Genomic DNA, 11,497 nt, shown 5'->3' on the forward strand with positions numbered 1-11,497 from the left:
CCTCCCAATTCACGGACAAGCATCACATTTCTATTTCTTCCATTGCCTTTTGTTTTTACCTAATGATTTCTGTATTTTTGAATTAATTGCTTTACGCTGAAAAAAAGAAAAAGAAAAAGAGAGAGACTGAAGACCAGCCCGAGTGCTCTTTTTTTCAGGTTGAATTTTAAAACTTATGTGACATGCTGGCACGTCTGCGTGTAAGATAAAGAACTGAACAAAAGAAAACCGCTGCATTAAAAAACATCTGTTTTGAAAAAGTATCCTCTGTACTACTTAGCCTGTCCATTTCCATGAGAAATAGATACCATATTCTTCATCTTAAAAAATACCTAGATTTCAGCTGTTTCTCTTTTTCCAGTTTTCTCTTTTCTTTTTCCTGGTACTTTATGAAGTATTTAGTTAAGAATTCACATGCCTAATACTTTTACCAATTGTACTAATCATTAACGACCCATACCAAAGATGTTAATTTTCTTTTTATTACAAGACTTTCAGACCAGCCCAAGGCTACTCTCAAGGAAATTAATCAACTGCAGGACTTGAGTGGAGATTGTTAACCTCAGACAGAATTTAGCACTTGTAAAAATGCTTTTCTAAGTTTTATTTTCTAAGGAAGATTTCTTTTCAAGGCCTTTCTCTTCCTCTTTCACTGAACAGCAGCTTTCATCAAGTCCCTTGCCTTTTCATTCCATCCTGCTAAAAAAAATATCTTGTTTTCCATCTAGATAAAAATTCTGACCGTGAATATCTATGGATGTCCACTAGATCTGAAATGAAAGATTTCTATGAGATTATCTATAAACTAGATGACAGCAACAGTAGGCACCAAGCACAGCTCCTTTCTCTGCTTTTAGATGACCATGAGAATATCGGACGTGCTCAGATCCTCCAAGAGCAGCAGCTCACTCATCCAAAGTGATGCAGGATGGCGGCTATTTGCCTGACCGACTGACACCCCTGGGAGAGACACAGCAGCATCAGAGAGGTCTAGGGAAGTCCTGTGTGATCTAAAGAGGAGCAATAAGTTCCAAATCTCACCAAATTGCGCCATTAAGGGTAAACGATAAAATAAATAAGAATAAAATAAAATCACTAAAGTGTCACAAGTCTGCAAGCCACAGTGACATTGATTTCTTCTGATAGGTGCTCAGGTACAGAGTAGTTGTATAACTTTTCAAATAAAATGAATAGTGTCTTTTCAGAAAAAAAGTAGCATTTTTGGTTCATTTCATCTTGTGAGAAACCTGGTGGTTCACATGACTTGCACTTGTGGCGCTTGTCCACATCGCCAAGCAAGCAGGCACTGCTTCTACAAGGTACAAGTCTTATTTATTTTTTAAGCACCACATAATTATTTATTTCTATTAGCTCATTCCATTTTAATTGCTGTTCTCAGTATGAAAACTGTGCAGAAAACCAGTATATGATGACAATGAAAAGCCGAATAAAATAAGCAAGCCTATTAATAAGTATCCTGAACTAATTTAGGATAATTTCAAAGTATAACTCATAGTCAGGCTTCTTAGTCATCTAAAAACTAAAGAAACCCTTTAGTAGACTAAATATATTAGTAACTCACAAGTTCTCATGTTAAACCTTAGCTGAGGATCACCACAGGATCTCAGAATGGTGGAGGTTGGAAAGGAAACTTGGAGGCCAGCCAGTCCAAGCCCCCTGCCCAAAGCAGGGTCAGCTCGAGAGGGCTGCCCGATGCTGTGTCCGGTCAGGTTGTGAATACTGCCGAGGTTGGAGACCCCACAGCCTCTCCAGGAAACCTCTGCCAGTGTTCAGACAGCCTGCTCATAATACCCTTTCACTGAAAGATAAAATATTTTAAAGGAAATGTTATTTCCTGCCCAGCTTCCTTCCTATTTATTTTGCTTCCATCTTCATCTTGCTACCCCAATTACTGAAAACGTTACAGCAGCTCTGTGTAAACCTTCCAGATGCAAACATATCATTGCTGGCTAATTAAGCAGTGGACAGTATAATTTTCTGTTGCAAGCCAAGCGAATGCAAGTCAAACTCATCCTTATTTCTAGATTTCCTACAACATATAGCAACAGGAAGTTGGAGAAGCTCCTTTCCTACAGTACAAAAGAAAAGCAAGCTGGGACTGATCCCTACCAGCATGTTATTTTTACTTCAGATGATATCCTAAGAAGTAGTTCATTCACAAGTCAAGTTCCCAGGCACAGCACTGAAATCCCATTGCTATCAGTGGGAGTATGTGGGGCTTCTGCGTGGAGCGCATCCATAAATGTATTTTTAATGTCTGAGTATGCTCAAGATAGCTTCCAAATCAATTTTCATGAAGTTTTTGTGATGGACCTTGGAGCCCAAGCGGCTTTCAGGCAAGACAGCAGTAGTAAGTGTGCTTCCCTTTGACAGGCTGTTTTTCCATTCAGCTTTTCCATTTTACTTAGATGCTGGATTCCTCAAACAGCAACTTCAAAGTTCTGCATTTCTGAAAAGTTTTGAATTATTAATAGCAATATGGTTAGGCTCCTGTGCATTATTCATTTATTCCTATGGACTATTTGTGCTTCTGAAAATTCTCTCCTCCTTTTTCACTCAACCTTACAAGCCAAGGTACCTCACAATAGCATGAGCAATGCGTTGGTGATTGCTGGAAAGACAACAGCACCTACTTATTGCAGTATAAGCAAACTGCTAAGCAAAACTTTTTTTTTTTCTGAAAAATCCTTGCTTTTGCACATGGAAAACAAACAAACAAACAAACAAACAAACAAACCCAACAACAAAATTTATTGTGGTTGTAAAATGTTGATCCCAAACCACGTTGATCCCTTTTTTCCTGCTTTGCTTCCTCCCCTGATAAGCCTGGTGTGGTCCCCAGATGCTGTGCCCCTGCATCCCCAAACGTGCCCCAAAGAACAGCTGCCAGCAACCCATTGCCACAAGCACTGCCCCCAGCCCACGGGACTGATGGCTGCACTGGGACAGCCCCGGGACTCACCTCTCTACCCAGGGCACTTGGGGCTGCCACTGTGCCTCTGGGCTCCTCTCTGTGTGTGGGGACGAGCCTTCGTTGGGCTGATGTCTCTGCCGTGATGGGCCTGGCAGGAGCTGGGGCAGGACAGCACTGGGGTTCCCCTACCCAGCACTGTGCTGCTCAGCTCCTCCACGTGTGAGCAGAACCCAAAAGGTGAGACCTTCCACCTGCACTTCAGCCCAGTGGCAGCATGTTCAGGTAGATGCAGGCTGAAGCTACCCAACGCTCCTGCTGTCACAATCATAGGGTGACAAAATTTATCAGAAGATAACCAGGAGAGGCCATTCCACCAGTCCCAGACAGCATTTTGTCTTCTTGGGCTGCATTTACTTCAGTGCTACACACATAATCTGCAAGTCACGCTCAGAAAGATGGATGACCTAAGATAAAATGTGAAGCTTTCCTATGAGATAGCTCCGGGTTAACTCTGGGTGTAGCCATGACTGTATCAGGATGCATGCATCTATGAAAGAGTTAACCAGGAATAGTTATTCGGGTCTAAATGCATATTTAATGGAAAGAATTGACTCTTCTGGTTAAGAGACTCCTTATTTATTTATTTTTTTTTAAAAAAAGGTTTTATATATTTAAAGGTCAGCTTATGAAAGATCTAATTATTGGACTGCATTGAATTCCAATACCTTTTGAACAGCATTAAGTATGTAACTCCTAACAACTACTGCACGTTAGGCATCCAAGTGCCATTAAACTTCCTGACAGAATATTTGCCTGCATCTTGGATAATCTTACAATAAAACTCTGGTTGTGAGCAATCCAAAGCCCCTAGGTGCTATGGCACTGAGTGGAATTTCACCTTCCTCTACGAAGCATCAGCTTACGACCAGCCTTTAGAGATGTACGTGTGTTCACTGAATGCTTAATATATGCTGAAGGTCAATTTTTATTTACAGACTGATCTCTCATCTATCTTCAAAGGTATCAGCAAGAGGGAAGTATTCTGCACAAGAGGAATTTGGACCCCCAGGCCTCTCCACTTCGACGATTCAGCATCCAGCAAGACGTGTCACCACACTTCATTTTTAGGTATGATGCCCACAAAGCCGCATTCATTTTGAGTGGGAGTACAAGGTAGTGCATAGGTGTTGCGTTTTCCTTTCACTGAGAAACCCAGCCTGTGCTGTGCGTTCAGCCACACGCATTTTGCCTTGGGTGGTACCTGTTTATTTCTCCATCTCAAGCCTTTGGCTCTATGCCCACCCGCACGCGATATTATTCCTATCCCTGCTGGATCACCCCTTAGCAGAAAACTGTTTCTATCAGCTACTCCGTTCCCTTTCTTTGGGCAACTGAATTGGAAATCAATACTCATTGCAGCAGCTGGCTGCAAGGCAGGGTGTGACGAGGCTGCTGCGGAGCAGCAGCTGAGCGGCGCTGCTCACACACACGTCTGTGCTTGCTACCTGCTACTGTTCTGTCCACCCGCATCTCTCCCCACCTACCAGCTCCGTCTCTGCAGCACTCCTCACCTTTCTGCATTTTTTCATTCTCTCTTTTGTGCTTGTATGTTCCTCCTCTCAAGGCGTTCCTAAATTTGGGAGATTCTCTGGACTGACTGCTTGTGCTACCATTTCGCTGCTCAGCTCCCTTTGCTCGTTGGCTGCTATTTTCTCATACCACAAAATTCCTTTTAGAATGGCCACACAGAAAGGAAAGGGAATGGAGTGCCACACAATAGCCCTGAGAGAACAAGTAGGAGGACTTTTTTCTCCTAAAAACTTGATTAACGGTTCAGGAAAATTACATCATCAAAGGTACTAACTCCGCTGGTTTAATGAAGCAGAAGGAAAACAACGCCAGCGTTGCACATATCACACCTTCTGACTTAGAAAGGCATGCTGAGGAAGATGCTAAACAAACAGTAAGGAGTAAATCTTTTTTGAGCAAGAGTAATTATACTAAGTCAGATCAGTGGTGCCATTTCAAACACTTGCCAACTCAAAAGCTTTCCATCATCACAGTAATTATCGGGAGCGTGCGTGACTAGCCACAGCTCTTCAGTGACTGTGATGTCATTATGAATTTTTCAGCGTACATTTGCGAGCGCTCTACTTCCTTTTGTTTGTGCATTTCCCTTGAGCAAGCAGTGCTATGCTGAAATCCAGTAGGAACTGCAGCAAAGCAGCAAGAAAACCCATGTGTCGTCCTGCTGTACTTTACTGCTAAATAGGAAAACAAATACCATCCAAACAGTGGCGTGACGTTGTTCCAAAGTGATTTTAGCAGAAACTCTTCGTACAGAGCGCTCCCCAAGCTATACTGCCTTCCCCTAACTGCAAGGACAGAAGCTAATTCAGCATGTTTCCCTGGGTTCTGGTTGTTTTCAAGAGATCCTCCCTTTAAACAGATCAAATAGTTGCATCGTAATGTTACTCTTTTCCCGGCTCTTGCGTATTGGAGGTGACCCAAAAGCGTAACTAAGATATCGTCTTCTTCAAAACCCCGTTTGAAATAGTCAGATGAATCGTGAATTAAACTGCGACCTCACCAGTCAGAGAAATGAACAATTCCTCACTTAAGTAGTCACGCTGGCTTCGAGCCCTCACAAGCCAGATGATAACCCAAATTGAGGCAGACTCAGAATCTCATTCTGAGCAAACAGAGACGAATTTGCATTCATTGAGGCTCAGAGTTGTTAAAACATATTGCTGTACACTGTAGCTTAGTTTTGAGTTACACTCATCTTCAGTAAATAATCTACCATAGATTAAAAAACAAGCTTGTAAAGGGAGTGCAAGATTTGCATCCTGGGTAATGCTGCACATGTATCATTCTGGAAATCTCATGGAGCATCCAGCTCCAGACAACGCAGCCACCCTTCTGCACTGCAGACAGGCCCCAGCAGAAAACCAGACCCGTTGCTTGTCAAACATGGATTTAGCACAATTAGTTTCTGCTGTCACAGCATACCAAAAACACAAGTGGTTTACCCCAACCCCAACTTTCCAATGAAAAAACACATCACTTTGTTCACTGCTACCTACCTGCAGAGCTCGCGACCTGGGACTCCTGGTACTTCAGACTGTACTTGAGACAATCGTTCAATTTGTCATGGTTGAAGTTACAAAATATACGTAATCATAAACTGCTAACTACTGCTAATTTTCTTGCAAAATTTTACGGTATCCAATCCAGTATACTAAAGCTGTTATTACAAATACTCAAGAGAATTCACACTGCCAGACTTGTTTCATTGATCTTCTTCACTTCGCAGATTAAAAAAAAAGTGAAACAAACCAACCAAAATACAAAGGCAGGCCTGGAACTTGTACTTTTGTGGTGATGTGCAATGAAGTACAAATGGTAAAATGAGAGCTCTGAAGAAAATCGGCGTTGGCATGCATTGCCTACTTTAACAGGTCCTTAGCGAGGGAGCTCTGAAAAGCTCTGGAACAGGTACAAGGTTTGACCACAGATAATACCCTGCTAAGCTGTACTTAAATCAGTGTAGGAAGCTAATGCCCAGCCATCTTACCACAGGGTCATCATCTGCAGCCAGACGGCAGAGCGATGCGGCAAACCAAGAACTCAGATTTCCTTCGGTTTCTCATTTTAAATAGTTGCTCAGTGAGGAAAAACAGAACAAGACTCCGAGAGCACTGTATAACCGGAGGTTAAACGTGCCATATTTAATGACTGTTTCCAATTAAGTTCTATACCACAACAGCACGATCTGGAATAAAAAGACTGATTATGGACTCTTCTAAGATGTTTGATTGAAAAAGGGGAAGCGCACCTCAAACTGTGTGGCTGTACCAGGCAACAAATGTAAGAGCAAATATACTCAGGCCTAAGTCTTCTTAAAAATTAGGCTTGGCTTTTCAGCGCGCTGACAGAGCATTAGAATCGGCCCCGTTTGAATATGGTATCATTTTAAAGGAGTGTATTAATAGCTGTGCTGCTCTCAGCTTTCAGAGTCAGGATGAGGATAGCGTTGAAATTTTCGGTAGATGCTAGTTTGCTCCTGGGAATGCAAATGAAAGAGTTGAGCCCCAAGCATTCTTTTCCTCGTGCTAACATGAAAACCTGTTCTTTCTGCTCTTGCGAAAAACAGGTAAAAGACAATTTCTCAATAATTTGCAAGACAGAATGCATCTTCTAGTAGCTTTCAGCAGCTTCTTTAGATTACTAAGTGTACCAGGTCCACCAGAGCCACTGAAGTATCAAACATCCTTGGAGCATTCTCCAAGAAAATCCTAATTAGAACTCCAAATTTCTGAATGCTGAAAACTCTGGAGCACTATAAACACAGGTGATCTTTACAAACCCTCTTTTCAATTCACAACTTGAATGCAAATTAAATTCACAAGTTACTTTACAAATAATGCAGGTCAATAAGATCTTAAAATTACAGTAAAAAATAACAAAAAAGCTCTACTCCAAAACAGCAGTGCTCCTCTAAGAAGCTCAGAGGTGTTTGTTCATTAACAAAGAGCGGTTAACAAAGTAACAACTGCTCCCATATGGGGAGAAGTACCGTAGCTTTTTAGAGGTTCTCAATCCAATCCTCAAACTATCTAAAACGCACTACAACTTCAGATAACAAATTTAAGAAATTAAACAAAGTATTTGGCACTGATCAGTTCGGATCACGGAGTACATCCTTCGTGGAAATACCCATTTGCTCAGAAGTCAGGCAATTGCAAGATAAATCCCTAGAGGAGCTAAATCAGCACTCCCTAAGAAAAGCCACACCGCGTACTGAAGTTGCTGAACGCCTTTCTCTCCTGTTACACAACTTCAACAGAAAGAATGAGAAGTACCTCAAGCTAGGCACTGGATTTCATCTGCAATCCATGTCCCTAAAACTCATACAATATGCTAAAAAACCCTTCAGTTTTACAGCAAGAGTATATTTTATTTCTCCCAACCTTTAACTCTCATTAAAAAGCTTTGATAGAGGCATTAAAAAAGAGCAATAGTCAATAAGAGCACCCAACAGAGCACACAGGAAATTGAGGTCTGGGTATCAGGACTAAAAATCTAGATACTAAAATTTGAAAGCATCGCTACGGCCTTGACCCACACCCAGAACGTAGGTTTTACCTTCTGTCAGGCCAGAAGCATTCAAAACCACCCACAATGAAGTGCCTGTTGAAAGAGCCTCTTCCAAGCCTTAGGCTGCCTCTCCTGAAGCATTTTGCAGTGAAGCTTCCTAAGGAAACAAGCAGTTGCTTTGCACCAGACCTGTATCCATTCCAAAGCCTACCCTAAGGCCACCGCCCACTTTGATCTTCTGCATTTAACAGGATGTTACTCAACTTTGATCAAGATCAACTACCAAATCCCAGCCAGCTGTCTTTCCCTGGAATTATTAAGCTACAAACTGTCTACAGAGATAGTCTTTGTCTTCAGCAACGTTGCCTCGTTCTTGGTTGTCCTTCCTGGACAGCTATTTATTCCTTAGCAGCATTAAGCAAAACTGCAACTTAACGTCCGATGGGAGATTTTTCTCTTCTAAAGACCTAAGAAAACACTTCTTCCTTTTCCCCTGACGTAATTCTTACGAGGCCACAGGTTGAATCCCCTTTGAAGAGATAAGAAGTGTAAAGGTACAGCATAGTACATGAAATAATGACATCTTTGAGAATATTTCTGAGGAAAGTCATTTCAGAAAAAAAGCAGTTTCTGCCACAACAGATGTTAAAAATAGCAATGAAATATTCTACAGATGGCTCAGCAGATCCAATGCACTACTGTGCAGACACATGGATTAGTCTACCTTCTGCACATTGCTCTTTTTGATAGGGATACCTTCAGATACGAGAAGGGGAGCAAAAATTGTAGGGGTGAAGGAGATTCTTCAAACGTCTCAGCATTTTTATGACACTACGCCGTGGTACACTGCTGCTTCTGAAAACGGAGGGTTTCGCTCTGCGTACACAACCTGAACAGCAGCAAGACACAACCATGCTGGCACGTTACAGTGGCAGCCTCCTACTGTGAAAACCTCCTCACTCTGCCAAGGAGGAAAAACAGAAGAAAGAAAACAAACTCCAACGAGAGACAAATCCTCGGGGTATAAATGCATTTTTCTTGGTTTTCTCCTCTGTTGAGGACTCCCACACACCCAAGAGCCTGGAGAACTTGGTTTTAATTCTCTCAAGCCTTGTAAAAATAACTTTGGTACAAAAAATGCTATTTGTCTTCTCAGCTAGTAAAAAGCACTCAGAGCAGGTAAGGTAAGGAAACACAATGCTCTCTATCCCATTCAATCTCCTGTCTTATACGTTACCTCTCTTCAAGTTGGTTTGAATTTTGCATTATATGGCAGCAGGTTCACAGCCGCTGCATCTATAAAGCTCAACATCAACTTCTGTTTTTTTTTTTTTCATCAACTCTTGTTTTTGTTGCTTTATACCTTTCCTATACGATTGAGAATCCACATAAAAATTATGCCCTTTCAATCCCCCCCAAAAAATGAGGCTTGGTCTTAATGCAAGTGAAGCATATAAGGCACAGATGCGATGGGCAGTTGGCCATTTCATGGGGATTACTACTGATTCTACAAAAAAAAGGGGAATTTAGGACACAGTTCTGTGAGCAGCTAGAAAACAAATAGAGCATTTACTCAACATTTCAGCTACGCTAAGTTAGAATAGAACATCACAGGAATCTTAAAGCAGGAGAATAACATAAAAGACCAAGTTTGGACAAACTCAAGGCAATGACGTGATGCTCTGCTGCTGGGATCAGTTTCTCTCAATGACAAGGTGCTAGATTCTGTGATTCTTTCAAACTCCTCCTGATTAGATGATGAGTTCTTGACTGTGATTTACGTTTCCTTCGTTTTTCTGTAGCCTTTTGCCCAAGATTTCATCCCGTCCTCCCGCATCCCCAGAAGCAGCAGGTTGAGAAAAGCTGAGGCCAAACTCATTCAGGTGGGTTTAGCACACATCACACTGCAGATGCGATTATCAGCAAAGCGATGCACAACCAATTGTGCTGTGCAGGCTACACAGCTCCACAAGAGCGTTCTCCCCTTTTCAAAGCCTCATTACTGGCTCAGTACCTTCCTCAGGATTTCTTCAGGTGTAAGGAGAAGAGAAGGATCTGCTTCTCGGTAGGTTACTGGTTAAAAACACTGGATTATTATTAAGTTTTATGACTACCACAAACACACAATTTCTTAAATCATGCAGCGCAGCTTGGTTTCAAAGCAATTAAATAGCATCCCTGAACTGCAATGTGATGAAGTTAGTTTGGGGGTATTTTTCCCCAATATTATTACAAAGCAGCTGAACAGCTACCGAAGAGCGTTGACAGGGACTCCAGCTAATCATTGCTGTAATGTAAAAAAAAATTGCTTTCTTATTAAAAAACAAGACAAGAACAACATAAACCACGGATTTACAGTGTAGCTCCAAATCACTTGATGCTTTGATAAATGCATCCATGACATTTGAAAAAAAAAAAAAAAAAAGATTTTCTCATCCTGTTTAATTAACTTTGTACTCGATAAACTAGACGCAACGTGTAACAGCACTGCTCGTTACTGCATGTAAGACAGGCAGGAAATGCAAAACCTCTACAGCAAGAAACTAAATTTATCGTGGGATTACCAGAATAGAGTAAGTGCTTTGAATTATTTATTTCTCGCTAGCCATTCAAACACAAGAACTTGAATGAGGGTAAAGCCAATAAGTGAGCCCATGACTTATGTATGGAGAACGCCGTATTAAATCATGATTTATGGCACACTGTACTCATAGAAAAAAAGAGTTGCTTAACAGCTGAAACAAGAGGAAGCATGGAAAGATGCTGGTTATGAAAGAAACCTGGGTTTCGTATTACCTGACAAAGGAGAACTAGAGAAAAAAAAAAAGAAAGAATATAACACAGGAAAAGAGTACGAGTTCTAAGATTAGGAAAAAAACCTGGGAGTTTATTGAGGAAAGGACTGTGTTCCATCGCAACCACAGCAAAGGCTTCACAGCATCCCTAACCCCAGCGGAGGATGCGTTCACCGTACGCTCGCTGGCCAGCACAGCCCGCGTTCTGCCAGCCAATGGGACCCGAGGGGTGTCCGAGGGGTGTCCGAGGGGTGTCCGAGGGGTGTCCCCGCCGCCCCCAGCCCCCGGCGGGAGCGCGGCGGGCAGCCCCCCGCAGCCGCTGCTCCGCACCCGCATCCCAGCGAGGCACCGCCGCGTCCTACGGGGGCAAAACTTTTCTCCTCGAGGAGAGGAAAAGGGACAGGGACAGGGACAGGGACAGGGACCCGGCCCCGGCCCCCGGCCCCATGCAGCCGCCGCAGCCCCGGAGGGCGGCGAGGGGCTGCGTTGCGGCCGCCGGCAGACACCTGCCGCAGGCGGCGCCCCCGCAGCCGCCCCCCGCCCCGCCACTGACCTTTCTGCTGCCGAAAGGACTGGATGGAGCCCGAGTGGTGCACCATCGTGCCGCCGCTCGGCAGCCCGCCGCCTCTCCCGGCCCGCCGGCTGCGGGGGGCGGGAGCCCGGCGGC

At 43.1% G+C, this 11,497-nt stretch overlaps 1 protein-coding gene across 5 annotated transcripts in view; it reads right to left on the bottom strand.

Moving 5' to 3' along the window:
* ANO3 (anoctamin 3) overlaps positions 1-11,497 on the bottom strand; it is a 231,268-nt gene that overhangs the window by 117,882 nt on the left and 101,889 nt on the right. The window contains exon 1 of one of the 5 annotated variants that reach the window (XM_035328335.1): positions 11,384-11,491. The exons of the other annotated variants lie outside the window; for them this stretch is intronic. Coding sequence (XP_035184226.1) covers positions 11,384-11,429 — 46 coding nt within the window. The 5' untranslated portion in view covers positions 11,430-11,491. Of the gene's footprint in view, positions 1-11,383; positions 11,492-11,497 lie in introns of those variants that run through there. 5 annotated transcript variants of the gene reach the window in all.

This window comes from Oxyura jamaicensis, chromosome 5, assembly GCF_011077185.1.
Source record: "Oxyura jamaicensis isolate SHBP4307 breed ruddy duck chromosome 5, BPBGC_Ojam_1.0, whole genome shotgun sequence".
In the NCBI taxonomy this organism is placed as follows: Eukaryota; Metazoa; Chordata; class Aves; order Anseriformes; family Anatidae; genus Oxyura; species Oxyura jamaicensis.